The following is a 17,729-nucleotide window of genomic DNA, read 5'->3' on the forward strand; positions in this document are numbered from 1 at the left end:
GGGGGGGGTCACTCAGGCTGCAGGCCCTCCTCCGAGTGGGCGACTGCGTGTGACAGTGATGCTCCTGGAGACAGGAGAGTTGTATAGGCGATCCAGCTGCAGGACATGGGCCTTTGCGAGGGCTTCTGGGCCCAGCAAGGGGGGTGGGAAGCCAAACTTGGGAGAGGGTCCTGGGAACTCACAGGGATTTCTCTGCAGGTGGCTCTTGGTCCGGTTGGCCACCAAGTGGTGTCAGCGGAAGCTGCAGGTGGAGCTGAAGATTGGCTCCTTTAGCTTTTTAGAGATCCAGAATGTCAGTCTTAAGTTTTTGCAGCACCAGCAAACGGTGGTAAGTACGCACCAGGGAACTCGCTGCCTATGTGTGTGGGCTTGGTCCAGCTGAATTTACAACTTGAATTTTCTCTAAGAAAAAAAAAAATCAAATCCTGGGTGGTTTTCCTCCTTAACGATGGCCTTGCTATCACTTTTCCAAAGTGATCTTAAGAGATAATGTGGGAGTAGGGGATTGATATAAATTGGTCAGTGAAAAATGCTTAAAGGGTACAGAGTGTCTGGACCACATGAGAAAGGTACACAAGAAAGCACACAACACAAGAAGCTAACATGGGAAGAGCTTGCCCTTCTAATTTATAAAGGGAAACAGGACACCATTCCCAGAACAGAGAAATACTAAGCAAGTTTCCACTAATAATCACTTTGAGGAGCCAGATAAGTGTTGAGAAGCGAACCCAGTGGAAATGGACGAGGGTGTATTTTGTGGAAGGAGTCGTACTGCTTTCTCCTCTCCCAGATGACCCACAACCTTTCCTAGCTTGTCTCACACTGCTCCTGGCTTTCCTGGCACCTCATATATTAAGCCTTGTCTCACGCTGTTCTAGGAAATTGATAGCCTGCGGATTTCCAGCAAACTTCTTAACCATGATCTGCCGTGAGTACCCTGTGCCCTCAGTTACAGCCTAAGGAGGGAGGTTTGTTCTTCCTCAAGTCTCCCTGTTAGCTTGGTGATAAGAAAACTGGTGAGATGGATGTTGTGAGACACTAAGTATCCAGGGAGGATGGGATGCAGGGTGAGGGAGGGGACTGTTTTAGAAGGGGGATCTGGTGGCAGTGAGGTCTTTCCTCTGGGCAGACACTACGTGGCCTTATGCTTTGGGGAAGTGCGCATCAGAACCGACCTGCAGAGGCTTTCTGGGCTGTCTGCCCCATTCGCCCAGAGCACTGGAGTGGATCAGAAGGAGCTGCCTCTCAACCTATCCTTACTGAAAGTCTTCTGCCAGGTGAGACTTCTTGTTCCACTTTTCTGGACTGTATAAAGTGGCCAGTTTGTGGGTGAATTTATCTATTAATTTTGGGGTACTTCCTGCTCTTAGCTGGAAAGGAAGGTGGTACCGTGACATTGTGACATTTATTATAGTTCATCTTTGCTTCTTCAGCTATTCTCCATTCACGTAGAGACCATAAACATCATGGTCCTCAAGGTGGCTACCTCTGAGTCCTTGTGGCATATTCAAATCAGCGGAAGCAGCCTTCTTTTGGATAGTGATGGGGAAAGGTAAGCACTTGGTAGAAGAGGTAGTTTCATTCTGGCCTTAGGATTACTTCAGGAAGGGTGGGTGTCAGGTCTGCTGTATAAAGGTATCAAGTTCTCCTTCTGTGCGATTTTAAGAAGAGGCTAAGCTTCAGCACTTCTGCTTGTCTTGGCCCTCCCCTCCCACCCAGCGGAGCTTGATTAGAGGTAAATGGTTAGGAAAGGAACCAAGTCCTCTAATCTTTTATCCTTTCTCAGGCTAGACTGTAAGATGAGCCTAAATAAGATCAACAGCAAAGTTCTAAAGAGTGGCCAGCTGGTGAGTATGTCATGGTCATTCAGATACCCCATCCCCTCCTGAGCATAAGAAAGGCCATGGGGCTTACGTCATAGTTTCCGTGTCCTGACAAGGCTCCTTCAAATCAATGATCAGTGTGCCAGATCACATTTTGTTCCATATCTCTCAAATCCTTATACACATACCTTAGAGCAGTGGTTCTCAACCTGTGGGTTGAGACCCTTGTGAAAGGGTCGCCTAAGACCATCGGAAAACACATACCGCCGTAGATACGTGAGTATAAGCCAACCCTAGTATCAGCCGAGGCACCTAATTTTAACACAAAAAGTGCATTAAAATGTGCTGAAAAACTCAGCTTATACTAAATACTTCACAATATAATTACATTATTGTTTTCTGATTAATCACTATGCTTTAATTATGTTCAATTTGTAACAATGAAAATACATCCTGCATATCAGATATTTACATTACGATTCATAACAGTAGTAAAATTACAGTTATGAAGTAGCAGCGAAAATATTTTTATGGTTGGGGGGTCACCACAACATGAGGAACTGTGTTAAAGGGTTGTGGCCTTAGGAAGGTTGAGAACCACTGCCTTAGAGGCTTCTCCTCCCTTACAGGAGGATACCTGCCTAGCGGAGCTCTCACTTACTTTGAACCTGTGCCTAGAGGTGGGCATCAGCAGTCGGCAGCTGAAGGCTGTCACTGTGGGGGTGTGGACACACCATGCTGAACTGCATGAAGGCCTCTTTCATAGTCAGCTCCTGTGCCAGGGATCAAGCCTGGCGCTCAAACCTGTCCCTTGTCCAGGTAAAACCTAATCCGTGAGCTTCTTGGCTGCCCTATTATCAGGCTTTATTTGGGGAGTGTAAAAAAATAGTGGTCTCATGACCTATTTCAGTGTGAGTTGTTCACTACCGTGGTCTTTGACCATAGAGGAAATAGGGCAATTGATTGTAGTAAGTGAAGAAGTTAACATTTTAGGGGGAACCTAGTGTGAATTTGTCTTTTTAATATATCTTCTCTTGCTGAATTCTCAGCATTTTACAGCTGAGGAAACATAGACAAGCTCAGTAATAAGCAGTAAAAATGGAGGTTAAATTATTTAACCCTAAAGTCTATATCCTTTCCATTAACCAAACCTGCTTCCCAGTCCTATATTTTTTGTGTCTGGGGAAGAAAGACATTAAGTACTTGAATCTCTGGGGTATTTGACTTGTGTCCTCTCTAAGCTTGGGCATTTGCTTAACCTGTGTATATGAGAGAATTTGCCTGAATGTGGACATTTTGGAAGCATTGTGAGGATTTAGGATCGATGACTCCCATATTATTCATCTTTTCAGAGGTGGCAGAAGACTTGGCAGAGCCGACTCTGCCTGGCGTACACTTCCTTCAGCAACTGCCGGAACAGGTCAAGGTGAAGATGGAGGGCATCAGTGTGGTGCTGTCGATGAATAGTCAAAAAAGGTGAGATCTCTCCTGACACAGAAATTTGGCGAGTGGTACTGGATACTGGGGTCTGCATAACCAGCCTATTCACTGCACTGGGCTTGCCTCTGGGGAGAAAGGGAGTCGGAAGCCCATCTGAAGGGTCTAGCATTCCATACCTTTCTGAGCCCCAACCTAACTCTGGTTCAGGCACCTGAATTGGACGCTGAAGTTGCTGCATTTTCTGTACCACCGTGATGAAGATCAGCTGCCTCTTCGAAGCTTTACAGCAAACTCTGATATGGCACAGATGAGCATTGAACTCCTGCTGGAAGGTTCATGGGTGGGGATACTGGTACTGAGAGAGAGAGAGAGAGAGAGGACCAGGCATTTTCTTCCCCCAGGTCCCAAATGCTCTTAATTGAATATCGGTTTAATTAGTGGAGAAGGGGAGAAAGGAATATATTGAAAGAAAATAGCCCCTACTCACAAGTGTTAGTGAGTCTCCTAACCTACCTCTGACCTGTCCTCCTTTGACCTTTTGGCCTCCTGGTGTTTTCTGAGTTATCTTCTGACCTCTTGCAGATGGGCTGTTGCTGTCCCAGAGCCGCCAGCGCATCGTCTGCCTCAATTCTCTCAAAGCTAATGTCCAGGTATGACCACCATGAGTCCAGAAATCACATCTTGTGCCTTCTCCCTACATCTTTGCATTGTGAGTTCATAGTTCAAAGCCCAAGCCCACATTTCTGGTCTGCTTGTTTCAGGTGACTACCATTGATCTCTCGGCCTCCATGATTCTGAACACCTGTATCATTCACTACCGGCACCAGGAATTCTCTCACTGGCTGAACATGTTAGCACTGGACACCCAAGCATCTAGTTCGCCTGTTCTTAAGCATAAGAAAAAAAGGTCAGTGTCATCCTTTGCAGCCATCTTCTTACCAGGTTGTTCTCTGGATTCTTTTGGTCCAAAGTAGTATCATGTTTAAAATATGTTTGGGTGATCTCCCTAAACCTCAATAGCAACCCAGTTTTTTATACCTTCCCCAGGAGACTAGCCTCTCTGCTGTCAAAATGATGTCCTCTTCATTTTTGTGATCTCAGTGCCCCCGCCCAACACAGACATTTGTTCACCTGAGTAAAAATGAAAAGAACTGTCTTGTCTGCCTTAGGTCATAAGGTAGCAACAGCAGGTCAGCAGTGCCAGATCTAGCTTTGTGTAGTGCATAACTGTGTCCTACATAGAACATACAGGTGAATGGTCTGGAAGTGCCACACCTAGGTTTTATTAGGTTGAATCACATGACATTGCTGCTGCTCAACCACTTTTGACTAGTGAAAATGGCAATTTTATGTGGCTCAACCTAGTATCTTGTTGGATTCCTATCATATTACTGTTGCGAGTAGCAGTGAGCTGATGGGTTCATCTTATTTTATAGTTGCCTCCCATCTTGAGACTCACCATGAAACTCTATAAATTCTTCTCCTGAGTTTTGAGAGCGCCAGGAATCTGTCCCATGAAAGCAAGCTCCCAACCTTTGCTAATGAAACAATGATGTCTTTTCTCTGTGCAGAGCCTTCCCTCAAATTCTGGCTCCCATCATCTTCAGTACCTCCATCTCTAATGTCATCATTTCCATCCAGCTTGGAGATACACCACCTTTTGCTTTGGGATTCAATTCCATTGCTCTGGGTAAGACTGGGATAGAAAAGAAATAGAATCTGTCCGCTAGCGGAACTAGACCCTGCTGGTGGTCACAATGGCTTTGCAGCACTTATCTTTCCCACCATCTTTGTTCAGATTACCAGCACTTGAGGCCACAGAGCATCCATCAGCGGACCGTCCTAACTGTGGACCACCTCTGCTGGCGTGTGGGCAGTGACTCTCACATTCAGCGGGCACCGCACCCACCCAATATGCATGTTTGGGGTGAAGCACTTGTCTTAGACTCCTTCACACTGCAGGTAGGTGAGGAAGGTTTGGTGAACAGTTTCCTTACCTTGCCATGCTTCATTTGGAGCACTGGGCACCCTGTTGACAGCTGGTGATGTGTAAGTTTTTCTATTGTGGGGATAATGGATGCTTAAAATTGTATCAGAACTGTGTGTCTGCATGCTTCTGACGAAGTCTCTGCTTCTTTTCCAGGGTAGTTATAATCAGCCTCTGGGTTTGTCCAACACCCAGTCAGATACTCTCTTTCTTGATTGTACCATCCGAGGATTGCAGGTGGAAGCATCAGAAACCTGTGCCAAATGTCTCTCTCGGATCTTATCCTTGATGGGCCTGCAAGCTGGAAACACAGCTGTCTCTAGGGAATCTTCCTTTGGGGAATCTATGTCCTTACTCTGGAAGGTAGACTTGAAGGTGGAGGACATGAATTTGTTCACTCTTTCTGCTCTGGTGGGTAAGTAGGGGCCTAGTCTACTGGAGTGGGTAGTTTGTAACCTCAGCAGCTTATGTTGGTTTGGTCAGCACTTTCTCATTTAGTAGAGCTAGTCGTCTGCAATTTTTCTAAACTAGAGGCTGGTGATGCAGGTAAATCTTGTATAACTGTTGGGGCTTTTGGTATTCTTTAAGAGTTTATGAAAGGGAAAGTATTAGGCAAGGTCTATAAGCAAAGTATTAGGCAAGGTGTATAAACAAATACTTAGTGTGATGAAGAGAATGAGATCATGTCCTTTCTCATTTATTTTCACGTGTGTGTAGTGGTAGAGAGTAACTGATTATCTCTAGGCATTTTGTAGGCATTTTTTTTTTTAAAGGGAGCTTCTCTGGCCTTGCCAGATTTAGTTAGGTTAAGTAGGGAAAAGGAAAGTTTTCCTAAAACATAAAAGAGTGAACGTAGGGAAGCGTGGGGGAAAAGATCATTGGCTGAAGGGTCAATAGTAAAGAAGTTGCCATTTGAGAGGTGGGAACCAAGACTGCTGTGGTTTCTGGGTGCTAGGTGCTTCTGAGGTCCGCCTGGACACGCTGACTATCCTGGGCAGTGCGGAGACCTCCACCGTGGGTATCCAAGGGCTGGTGCTTGCCTTGGTGAAGTCGATCACAGAGAAGATGCAGCCCTGTTGCAAAGCTCCCGACATCCCCACTCCAGTGCTCAGCCTCTCCATGCTCTCCGTCACCTATCACAGCAGCGTCCGCTCTCTGGAGGTACTGTGTCCATAGGGGAGGAGGGGCAGATTGGTCTCCACCAAGACTTAGCGTTCTCAGTCCTTTGAGCCTTGGGAACCTCATCTCATGAGAAATAAGATATGTGGTGGTCTTTTGTTTCTTCTATACCTTTTATTTATTTAGTCCCTTTTTAACTTTTGAAATTTTAAATACATACAAAACTCTATAGAATAGAGTATATGAACTTGACGTGTCTATAATCAGCTTCAATAATTACCCACTCGTGGCCAACTTGTTTCAGCTCTTTTCCGACCAATCTTCTCCACCCCCAGCTCTAGGATTATTCTGAAACAGATACCAGACATAACTAAATATTTCAGAATATAATCCTGCGGTGGTGGGGTGGCCAAAAAAGACTTGTAAGAAAAAAACTAAAAGAACTATAGCCAGGTGTTTCTTTAAAAACAACAACAACAAAATATTTTTTTAATTAAGAAAATTAAGTATTGGCATAAGCTGCAAAGTCAACAGTTCTCTGTAAAGCTTGTTTACAGCCTCGGAAAGCCGATGGGGCAGTTCTGTGCGATCCTGTAGGGTCACTGCAAGTTGAGATTGACTTGAGGGCATGGGTTTTGATGTAGGCAATAGAATGTTTGTCATATGGCGTTAGTGAGGTTCATCACTTCTCACCAGTAAGGTGGCATTGTGATGAAGCACTCAGTTTATGGGCGGGGGGAGAGGGACTGGAGGTCTGAGGGGTGGCAGGGGTTGAGGGGTTTTCTGATACTGGAGTATCAGATGGACATGGGGCTCTCTCAGGAGGAGGGTGGAGTGGCTTCCTGTTTGTTAGGTTTCACTTTCCTTTGGAGAGGGAACAGTTTCCTTTATAGAGGTTGGAGCTTGAGTTTTTCCAACTTAGAATTTTAATTCTCTCTGCCACTTGGCTGTGGAGAACTGACTTTATTTTTCAGGCCGGCAAGTCTGTTCCCTTCTTTGAGGCGTAGTTTCACATAAGTGCTGTGTTGACTTTGTGATCGGGACTTGTCATACTACCTTTTGAGAATTACTTCACAGTAAGATCCATGCACGAAATTTTTTTTTTTTTTAAGGAACGGAAGTCCCATGAAACATTTATTTATTTATTTATTTTTCTAGTCTGTTACAGTTTATTGTTGTCTTTTTTTTTTTTAACATTTTATTAGGGGCTCATACAACTGTTATCGCAGTCCATACACACATCAATTGTGTAAAGCGCATTTGTACAGCATTCTCAAAACATTTTCTCTCCACTTAAACCCTCGACATTAAGTCCTCATTTTTCCCCTCCCTCCCCGCTACCCCCTCCCTCATGAGCCTTTGATAGTTTATAAATTGGTATTTTGTCATATCTTTTCCTGCACGAAATGTTTTCAAATTAATTACTACAGTGAATACTAGACAGTGTGGCTAATATGAAAGGAGAACTCATTCAAATGATTAGGTACCAAAGAATTCGAACACACAGCCCCTCCTTTCAGAAAATAGAGTTCAGGAGGAAAACTTGAAAAATGTGACTAAGGGAACATGCACTGTCATGATCCCAATTCTACCTTACAAGTCTGGCTAGAGCAGAGGATGTACACTGGTACAGATAGGAACTGGAAACACAGGGAATCCAGGGTGGATGATCCCTTCAGGACCAGTGGTGTGAGTGGCGATACTGGGAGGAGGGAAGGTGGGGTAGAAAGGGGGAACCGATTACAGGGATCTACATATGACCTCCTCCCTGGGGGACAGACAACAGAAAAGTAGGTGAAGGGAGACGTCGGACAGTGTAAGATATGACAAATATTATAAATTATCAAGAGCTCATGAGGGAGGGAGAGGGAAAAATGAGGAGCTGATGCCAGGGGCTTACGTGGAGAGCAAATGTTTTGAGAATGAGGAGGGTAATGAATGTACAGATGTGCTTTATACAATTGATGTGTGTATAGTGATGAGTTATATGAGCCCCCAATAAAATGATTTAAAACAAAAAATGTGACTAAGGGAATGATTAATTTAGATCAGTGGTTGTCAACCCTCCTAATGCTGTGACCCTTTAATACAGTTCCTCATAAAATTATTTGTGTTGCTACTTCATAACTCTTAACTTTACTACTGTTATGAATCAGGCGACCCCTGTGAAAGGGTCGTTGGACCCCCAAAGGGGTTGCGACCCACAGGTTGAGAACTGCTGATACAGACATTTAGGAAAGCCTTTTTGATTAAGACATGCCATGTGTATTAATCCCTGATATCTTGACTGAGGTGTGGCATATGGTAACTGACAGATGTTTCTCCCTTGCTCCCTAAAGGTTCAGTGTGGTACAGGGCTGACCTTACTCTGGAGCCCGCCAGATCACATGTACCTATACCAACACGTCCTGGCCATCCTGCAGTGCCGAGACCTGTTACAGGCAACTCCGTTCCTTGAGACTGTTCTACCTCTCACACTCGAGACTCCAGAGAGCACATCTGAGCCAGAAGACCATTCCGTGGAGCCGTCTGCCCCAAAGCGGCCACTGAATCTGACACTAGAGGTGAGCACAGCCAAGCTGACAGCTTTTGTGGCTGAGGACAAATTCATTACTCTGGCAGCCGAGAGTGGGTCATTGAGCCGGCATGGGGGTTCCCTGCAGGCTTATTGCCCAGAACTGGCTGCTGGCTTTGATGGCAATAGTATCTTCAACTTCAAGGAGGTGGAGGTACAGCTGCTCCCTGAGCTCGAGGAGATGATCCTCCACCGGAACCCCTTCCCTGCCCTGCAGACTCTCCGGAACTGTGTTTGGTTCCTCTCCTTGGGTTCAGTCTCAGTCGAGTTTCCTTATCAATATGACTTCTCTCGGACTCTGGATGAGGCCGTGGGAGTTCAGAAATGGCTGAAAGGCTTGCATCGAAGGACTGCTGCTCGGGCCTCACCAAGCCCTACCCTACTCCCACCGGATCTGCTCCTGAAAGTTCAGCACTTTTCATGGGTCTTCCTGGATGACATTTTTGAGGTGAAACTTCGTGACAACTATGAACTGATGAAGGATGAGAGCAAGGAAAGTGCCAAAAGGCTGCAGCTGCTTGATGCCAAAGTGGCTGCCCTTCGGAAGCAGCATGGGGAGTTACTGCCTGCCCGAAAAATTGAGGAGCTCTATGCTTCTCTGGAGCGCAAAAACATAGAAATCTACATCCAGCGGTCCCGTCGCCTCTATGGCAACACACCTATGCGCCGGGCACTGCTCACTTGGAGCCTGGCAGGACTAGAGCTGGTGGCACTGGCAGATGCCTCCTTCCACGGGCCTGAGCGTGTGCTAGAGCAGGTTCGAGAGCTTGATCCAGGCAGCCCTTTCACTGCGGAGGGAGTAGATCTTGTCATTCAGTGGTGTCGCATGCTCAAGTGCAATGTCAAGAACTTTCTGGGTGAGTAGTACTTTCTCTATTTGCTGCGCCTGGTGGTTGAAAGGAGCTCTCTGCTCTGAGATAAGCTAGAGTATACTGGAAGCTGTAGCTGTTGTAAGTTGCTCTTTTTTTTTTGTTCCTGAGTTTCACCCTCAAACTGCTTGGCTAACATCGAGCACCAAATAACAGTTCTCTGTAGATCAAGTCTGCCTCTTGGATCTCGGTGCTGTGCTTCTCGCTTTGCTTCAGGATTTTTGTGCTTTTTCTTAGCTTTGCTGCCCACTGCTAACCCTTGTTCTTTCAGTTAACTTTTTAAAAAGAGAGTTGACCAAAAGGTGTGGCAGGGGGGAAAAATAATGCTCAGGCAGCCCCCAGAATAGGAGTGTGTATCCTCCCTCTCACAGTTCGGATCAGAGACTATCCCCGGTACCTGTTTGAGATCCGTGACTGGCGGCTGATGGGTCGACTTGTGGGCACTGAGCAAAGTGGTCAGCCTTGCTCCCGTCGACGGCAGATCCTGCACCTGGGACTTCCGTGGGGCAATGTGACTGTAGAGAGGAACATGCCCCCGCTCAAGTTCTACCATGACTTCCACTGTGAGTCGAGGACAGTTGGTTTGACTGAGGGGATTTGGGATGGTTTTGGGGGGAGATGAGCTGAGATGCTTCTCTGGGAGTGAAGAAGGAAGAAAGGGCTGAATTGGGTAACAAGCTAAAGTTTTTGTCCCTCTACCCCAGCGGAAATCTTCCAGTACACGGTAGTATGGGGCCCTTGCTGGGATCCAGCCTGGACACTGATTGGCCAATCTGTGGATCTCTTGACCAAGCCCTCAGCTGACCCCAGCCCCCCTTTGCCCTGGTGGGATAAGAGCCGTTTTCTGTTCCATGGGGACTGGCACATGGACATTGAGCAGGCGAACCTGCACCAGCTGGCTACTGAGGTGAGGGGTCCTGAAGAGTCTTTTTCGAGTGAGGGTGGTGTGGTGGGCCCTGGCACTGCAGATTGGAAAAGAGAGAAAGGTAGTGACTTAGGGGATGAAGATAGTTCTCTTTCCCCATCTCACCCAATTTTTGGGGGTGGCTACAGGATCCATACAACACAACTGAAAATATGCACTGGGAGTGGAGTCACCTATCTTTTCATTGGAAACCTGGCCAGTTTGTGTTCCAGGGTGACTTGGATGTCAACGTAAGAACAGCCTCCAAGTGAGTAGAGTGTGGGTGACGCCTCAACAGGGTAGGGAGACTCAGGGTGGAGGGAGAGGGGAACAGCTGAGGGGGGAGGTAATTGACCAGGGCACTGAGGGCTGGGGCTCCATTGTGAGGCAGGTATGACGACTGCTGCTTCCTTCACCTGCCTGACCTCTGCATGACACTGGACCTGCAGTGGCTGTGCCATGGGAACCCCCATGATCACCATGGCGTCACTCTGCGGGCCCCAGAGTTCCTTCCTGAGGTGCCCTTGGGCCAGTTCCATGACTCCTACCGGGCCTTCCGCTCTGAGAACCTAAATCTCTCCATCAAGATGGATCTGACTCGGCACAGCGGGAGTAAGGCTTGGGCTTGGGAATGGGGAGGAAAGGCTGGGAGGCTGGGCTTGGGCCCTGGAGAATTCAGCCTGATCTTTTGGGAAGAGGATGGGACAAGGAAAGAAGGGCTTGGGATAGGCTTTTGGGGGGAAATAGGGTTAGCACTTTGAGGGTTGGTAAAGGCAAAGAGCTTAAGGCCTGAGAAAAGGGGACTTTGAGGACACTGAGTGTGAAGATTGGTGCCGTGCAAGTGTTTTAAACCTCTGAAGTCTGAAGCGAGGGAGGATTTAATTTTATAGTTTGCCCACAGCTAGGAAATATCTATCCTTTCCTTTGCAGCAATAGCTCAGCCCCGAATTCTGCTGTACAGCAGTACGCTGCGTTGGATGCAAAACTTTTGGGCAACTTGGACCAGTGTCACAAGGCCTATCTGCAGGGGAAAGCTCTTCAACAACCTGAAACCCAGCAAGAAGAAGCTTGGCCAGCACTATAAGCAGCTCTCCTATACTGCACTCTTTCCCCAGCTGCAGGTCAGCCTCTAATACCCGCTTCCCTTGTTTTAATTTGTCTGTTTTTTAGACTGGTGCTGTACCTATCACCATCCAGCCTGGCAGTCTTGCTCCCATCCCATCAGCCTCTTATAATCCCCCCTCTCATGCCCTTCTTCAGTTGGGGTTGTGCTCTTGCCTCCAGGTACATTACTGGGCTTCGTTTGCCCAGCAGCGAGGCATCCAGATCGAGTGCAGCCAGGGCCATGTCTTCACTCGCGGTACTCAGCGTCTTATACCTCAAGGTAAGGTTGACATTCCCTTTGTTTCTCCTAGACCTGGGATCGGCAAACTGCGACTCTTTTGGTACATACGCATGGCTCTGAAGTAACACCAAAAAATTTTAAAGGGCCTTATTCAGATAATGTGATTTCATTTGTTAGTAAAAAATATATTATGGCTCTCAAATACTTTTTAGATGGCTATGAGGGACAGGATTGGCTCTTCTGTCCCAAAAGTTTGCTGACTCCTGTCCTAGCCTAAGCCCTTGCCAGCTTTCCCTTTCCCAGTTCCATTTCCCCCTTCCTCTGTTGTGTCCCAGACATCCTCTGGTGCGAGTCTGCATGGGTTCTGTGTCTCCCTTTTCAGCGGGTACAGTGATGCGGCGTCTCATCTCTGACTGGAGTGTCACCCAGATGGTGAGTGACCTCAGTCAGGTGACCGTTCACTTGATGGCCTCACCGACTGAAGAGAATCCTGATCATTGCCTTGATCCCTTGATCACAAAGACCCACCTGCTGAGCCTGTCCTCTCTCACCTACCAACGCTACAGTAATCCTACGACTGAGGAGGTACTACCTGAGCCCCTCTCTACTTAGTTTACACCAGTAGATTTCAGGCTGCCGGTGAGGTTTCTAGCGGTACTCCAGGCAAACAGGAGCGCGTACATGGTGGCATTCCTCTACAGTGCCCTCACTTGGGCTCACTGTTGGGTCAGCATCCCTTTCTTTGAAAACGTCTTTCCTCCCTCTCTTTCTAGAGAGAATCTCTTGCCCTTCCGGAAACAGTAGAACATGTTTTTCCTTGTGCATTCTCTGATGCCGTCTTTATTTTTTTTATGTTGTCCTTATTTTCCAGTTAGGGAAGAATTTTAAGTTGAAATTCTCCTAGTCCATTTAAAATACAGTGGGTATAGTTAGAATATAATTTAATGAACAAGCTAAGCCATTTAGCTTTTCTTTCTTCAGAATCTCCGTGTCTCCGTCAGAACAGGTTATTTTGTCTCTGTGGTTCTGGAGCAATGGTGGGAATGTCCACGTCACCCTGAAGCCCTCTTCATGTTTCATAGGAGCTCTTGACTCGAGATGGGGATCCTGCCTTTCACACACATCAGCTGCACCTGGTCGACTTACGCGCTTCGTGGACAACCACCAATCGGGACATTGCCTTTGGCTTGTATGATGGCTATAAAAAGGCAGCTGTACTCAAGCGTAATCTCTCTACTGAGGCCCTGAAGGGGTTAAGGATTGATCCCCAGATGTCAGCTAAAAAGCCGAAGCGGGGTGTCTCGACCAGTGTCCCAGCACCGCCTCGTGTCAACACTCCGAGTTTTAGTGTACAGGCTGATAAAGGATCCTCAGGAGGTCAGCTGAGAGGCTTGGGACCCAGAGTCAGGGTTAGAACGTGGACTAGGACAGGAACTGGAGGAATGGGATCCTTATTGCTTCCATAGCAATGAAGCTACTTTTCCATATAAGAACAACTAAGCCTTACATAGTAATGATGTGGAGCCTTAAAGGTTCTGGTTCTAAGGTCAGGAAAAGAGGATCAGGAAGGATAGGGAGAGAGGCAAAATATTAGAGGATGATTTTATGTTTTAATGAATAAGGCAACAAATATCTACTTGACTGTTCATTCCTAGATGAACTAAGACTTGGTTTATTCGTTCACTCACACATTCATTCTTTTTTTAGCTTTGTTGAAGGGTTATAATGTAGCAGACATAGCCATTGGGGATACAGGGATAAATAAGTCAAAGTCACTAGACTTGTAGGGGAGCTCAGAGACTGGGGTGGGGGAGAGGGGTAATTTACAGTTTTATTGTGAATAGGCTCTGAAGAAGGTTCAGGGATGTTGTGGGAGCCATCTTTAAATTAGTGTAGAGAAGTCCAGGAAGGCTTCACAGAGATGATAATTGAGGTGAGTTTAGAAAGACGAGTAAGAGTTCAACTGATAAAAGGGTCATTTGAGGAAGAGAGAGCAACACAGAGTTTTGGGGGAGAGTTTGAGACCTAGATGAAAAATGATATGTAATACAAAATAAGTAAAAGACTTAATGGGAGTTGTTTCCAACTGGAGTAAAGAAGGGACTGCTAACAGGAAGGAACGTAAGGAAGTAGCATTTGTACCTTGGAGCTGTGGTCTGCTTTCAACATGTGCAAATGGGAGGAAGCGCATTCAGAGAATAGGGAATCATTTGCGCAGGAGTGGGATTGCAAAAGGCAATGTGTTCAAGGCAGCAGAAACCGTCTTTTTTTTTTCTTTCTCAAGTCTGTTTTATTGGCCTGGAGAGTAACTGAAAGAAAGTAGTGAAAGAAAAGTCTGGAAATAAAAGCTGGAGGTAGATTTTCAATAGGCCTTTCTACAGGATTAAAGAGTTTTGGGGCCTTATTCAGTAGGCAGTGGTGAATACTGAAGGTTTTTAAATAGGGATGTGTCATCAGTAAGTGCTTTACTTTTTAGGGAGATAAATCTGGCAGTGGTGTGTAGGAGGACTGGGGAGAGGAAAAGACGAGGTGGGGAGACAAGTTAGGAAACTAATGGTGCTAGCAAGGAGAGGTGATGAGGACTTGCTCTAGGAAGAGGAAGTGAGAATGTTGGTGAGAGTGATGGGAACATTAGAGTGCATATAGACTCTAGGAGATTTGGCAACTGATGGGAAGGAGTTCAAACGGGGAGAAAAGGGTGATGGGCCTGTCATATTACGTAGCAGGAATACAGAACGAGGTTCAGCCAGAAGGTTAAACTGGTTTGGTGAAAGGTTGAGTTTAGATGTGGACACGCTGAGTTTGTGGTGCTGATAGGTTATGTAGGTAATATCTAACAGTTGAAAATCAGGATCTAAAAGCTTATGGTCAGAGATGAAGAGTTGAGATTGTCAGAATAGCACTCAGAATTAATGTAGTTGGGATAATACTAATTGCTTACTGTATCGGGTGCTCTGCTAAATGCTTGCATGTGTTGTTCTACTAAATTTTCATAAAAATCCAGTGAGATATTATTTTACAGATGAGGAAACAGATATAGAGGTTAAAGATCACGATCAAATATATGCCAGGCATAGGCTTATAACACAAGCAGATTAGTCTAATTCTGGTGTTTGTGTTCTTAATCGTAGTTAGGAGACCAAAGATCAACTTTAGGAGATAACGTATTTTAAGAGCTGGGAGAAAGTAGATGGTCTACAGCAGTTCTCAACTTGTGGGCTGTGACCCCTTTGGGGTTGAACAACCCTTTCGTACATGATTCATAACAGTAGCAAAATTACAGTTAAGAAGTAACAAAAATAATTTTATGGTTGGGGGGTTAACCACAACATGAGGAACTATATGAAAGGGTCGCGGCATTAGGAACCTTCCTAAGAAGAGCTGATCTAGAAGGATAGTGGTGGGGGCGGGGGCAGCAAAGCTAGGATATTATGGTGGCACTGCTGTTAAGGAAGTAGTTTTAAGGAGTTGGGATAGTCCTCAAGAAAATAGAATCTCCAAAGGAGCAAATGAGTGGGGAAAAGATGCTGGAGTAATCCAGAAGTGATTGTATGAACCTAAGAGAAGAATTTACGTAGCATTTCTGAGTTTCTGCTGGGAACTTTATTTTTATTAAACTTGGTGTTTCAGAGTGAGGGGAGAAGTGAAGAGAAGTACGTGTTTTGCCTGTATGGGTCTTATTCAAGGGGCAGGGCGCACTAGGGTGGAATGGCAGTTTGAGGAGGGTATGCTTTAACCCTTTCCTAGCCAGAGGACTTGCAGGCAGCTCAGGTTGGCCCTGGATGTGTTCACTTTCACTTCCCTGTGAGACTGGTCTTTCCTGCTTCCTGTTTCTCTGCCAGGAGCCTATATGTTGCAGAAGTTGATAGAAGAGACAGATAGGTTTGTGGTATTCACAGAAGAGGAGTCAGGTGTGAGTGACCAGCTGTGTGGCATTGCTGCCTGCCAGACGGATGACATATACAACCGAAACTGCCTTATTGAGTTGGTCAACTGCCAGGTACATTTCTCTTTACTAGTGTACCCCAACGTTAGGCTAGGTCATAATCATACTCACCTTTAATCAGAATGAGTGAGCTAGAACCCTACCACTACATAATAACCCCCCCACCCTCCCAAGAAAAATGTCTCCCAGTAGGCAGATCATGAATAATCACGCTCATTTAAAACCCAGTGAAACTCACTCAGGAAAGCAGCATCAGAGCTACGTCCAGTCTTCTCATTGGCCTCCTTTTCTTGGGTGGCCCTGCCGATGACACACTCTGCTGCTGTCTCTGGCACAGATGGTTCTCCGTGGAGCAGAGACAGAAGGCTGTGTTATTGTGTCCGCTGCCAAAGCTCAGCTACTGCAGTGCCAACATCACCCAGCCTGGTACGGTGACACCCTGAAGCAAAAGACGTCCTGGACTTGCCTGTTGGATGGCATGCAGTACTTTGCCACCACTGAAAGCAGCCCCACGGAGCAAGATGGCCGGCAGCTTTGGTTAGAGGTTAGTTGCCAGAGCTGGGGAAACTCATAGGATGAGTCATACTAGATTTTTTGTTTGTATGTTTGTTTTAATTCTCATGCTGTTCTTGTTCATTATGAAAGGGACTCTCATTTCCCAGCACACTAGATAAAATGAGTTAGAGCTTTTCTACTTTTTTTTTTTTCTTTTGGTCAGCAGGAATTGTCTACCTCATCAGAAGTTTTTTTTTTTCCCCTCTTATTTATTTTTAATTGGTTTATTAGGGGCTCATACAATTCTTATCATAATCCATACATACATCAATTGTGTAAAGCACATTTGTACATTCATTGCCCTCATCATTCTAGGGCTTTTCTACTTTTGGAAAGATTGCCAATCCCTACTGTTATATCAACTAATCAGCAGGCAGCAACACCTAGCAGAAAACAGGCAGCAACAACAAGTCTCGGAATTTTAGATAAGCTCTCTTTACTCTGTCCTTTCTCTGACTTCTCCTAGGAAGGTAGTTGACGTGGTTGTTTCTGCAAGGCTCTGAACTTTAAAAGAAAGACTCCTTGTCGAGAAATCAGGATATGTTAGTTTTAATGCCAGCTTGACCATTATCCTAGCGGTATGCCTTGGGAAAGTTAACTTTTTTTTTTTTGTAAAATGGAGGGGTTTTTTGCATGTATGTTTTTTCCCATCATTTTATTGAGGGCTTTTACAGCTCTTATAACATTCCATACATAAATTATATCAAGCATATTTACACATATGTTGCCATCATCATTTCCAAGACATTTTCTGCTTGAGCCCTTGGTGTAAGCGCCTCTTTTTTACTCTCCCACCCTGTATCCTTGATCTTTTATATATTGTTACTGTGATTTCGTAGCTTACACTGTCCTTTTTTCTCCCTTCACCCACATTTCCGTTATTCGTCCCCTTTGTGGGAGGGGGTGTATATATCCAACGTTGTGGTGGGGTTCCCCTTTTCTCACCCTTCTCCCTCCCTGACCATCTCTCTTCCCTAATGATATTGGTATTCCCATTACTGTTCCCAAGGGGTTTATCTTTCCTGAATTCCCTGTGTGTTGAGAACTCTTATCTGGACTGAGGTAGTTAGTTTGTACCAATGTGTGTTCTTTGGTCTAGCCAGATTTGTAAGTTAGATTGGGTCAGGGTAATGGTGGGGAAAGAAGTATTCAGGAACTAGAGGGAT

General features: G+C 45.8%; 1 protein-coding gene across 1 annotated transcript in view; it reads left to right on the forward strand.

The window, feature by feature from the left end:
* The first annotated feature begins 193 nt into the window (after positions 1-193).
* KIAA0100 (KIAA0100 ortholog) overlaps positions 194-17,729 on the forward strand; it is a 30,450-nt gene continuing 12,914 nt past the window's right edge. The window contains exons 1-25 of the mRNA XM_004706924.2: positions 194-328; positions 879-928; positions 1,130-1,277; positions 1,434-1,552; positions 1,787-1,847; positions 2,453-2,642; positions 3,176-3,299; positions 3,471-3,595; positions 3,846-3,913; positions 4,025-4,170; positions 4,835-4,953; positions 5,062-5,225; positions 5,407-5,665; positions 6,206-6,411; positions 8,709-9,801; positions 10,185-10,376; positions 10,518-10,720; positions 10,867-10,985; positions 11,109-11,329; positions 11,648-11,838; positions 12,002-12,101; positions 12,445-12,647; positions 13,145-13,439; positions 15,905-16,062; positions 16,346-16,552. Of these exons, the coding sequence (XP_004706981.1) occupies positions 1,467-1,552; positions 1,787-1,847; positions 2,453-2,642; positions 3,176-3,299; positions 3,471-3,595; positions 3,846-3,913; positions 4,025-4,170; positions 4,835-4,953; positions 5,062-5,225; positions 5,407-5,665; positions 6,206-6,411; positions 8,709-9,801; positions 10,185-10,376; positions 10,518-10,720; positions 10,867-10,985; positions 11,109-11,329; positions 11,648-11,838; positions 12,002-12,101; positions 12,445-12,647; positions 13,145-13,439; positions 15,905-16,062; positions 16,346-16,552 (4,530 nt within the window). The 5' untranslated portion in view covers positions 194-328; positions 879-928; positions 1,130-1,277; positions 1,434-1,466. The remainder of the gene's footprint in view (positions 329-878; positions 929-1,129; positions 1,278-1,433; positions 1,553-1,786; positions 1,848-2,452; positions 2,643-3,175; positions 3,300-3,470; positions 3,596-3,845; positions 3,914-4,024; positions 4,171-4,834; positions 4,954-5,061; positions 5,226-5,406; positions 5,666-6,205; positions 6,412-8,708; positions 9,802-10,184; positions 10,377-10,517; positions 10,721-10,866; positions 10,986-11,108; positions 11,330-11,647; positions 11,839-12,001; positions 12,102-12,444; positions 12,648-13,144; positions 13,440-15,904; positions 16,063-16,345; positions 16,553-17,729) is intronic.

This window comes from Echinops telfairi, unplaced genomic scaffold (assembly GCF_000313985.2).
Source record: "Echinops telfairi isolate 266 unplaced genomic scaffold, ASM31398v2 ScPeMD7_7458;HRSCAF=8496, whole genome shotgun sequence".
Classification (NCBI taxonomy): domain Eukaryota; kingdom Metazoa; phylum Chordata; class Mammalia; order Afrosoricida; family Tenrecidae; genus Echinops; species Echinops telfairi.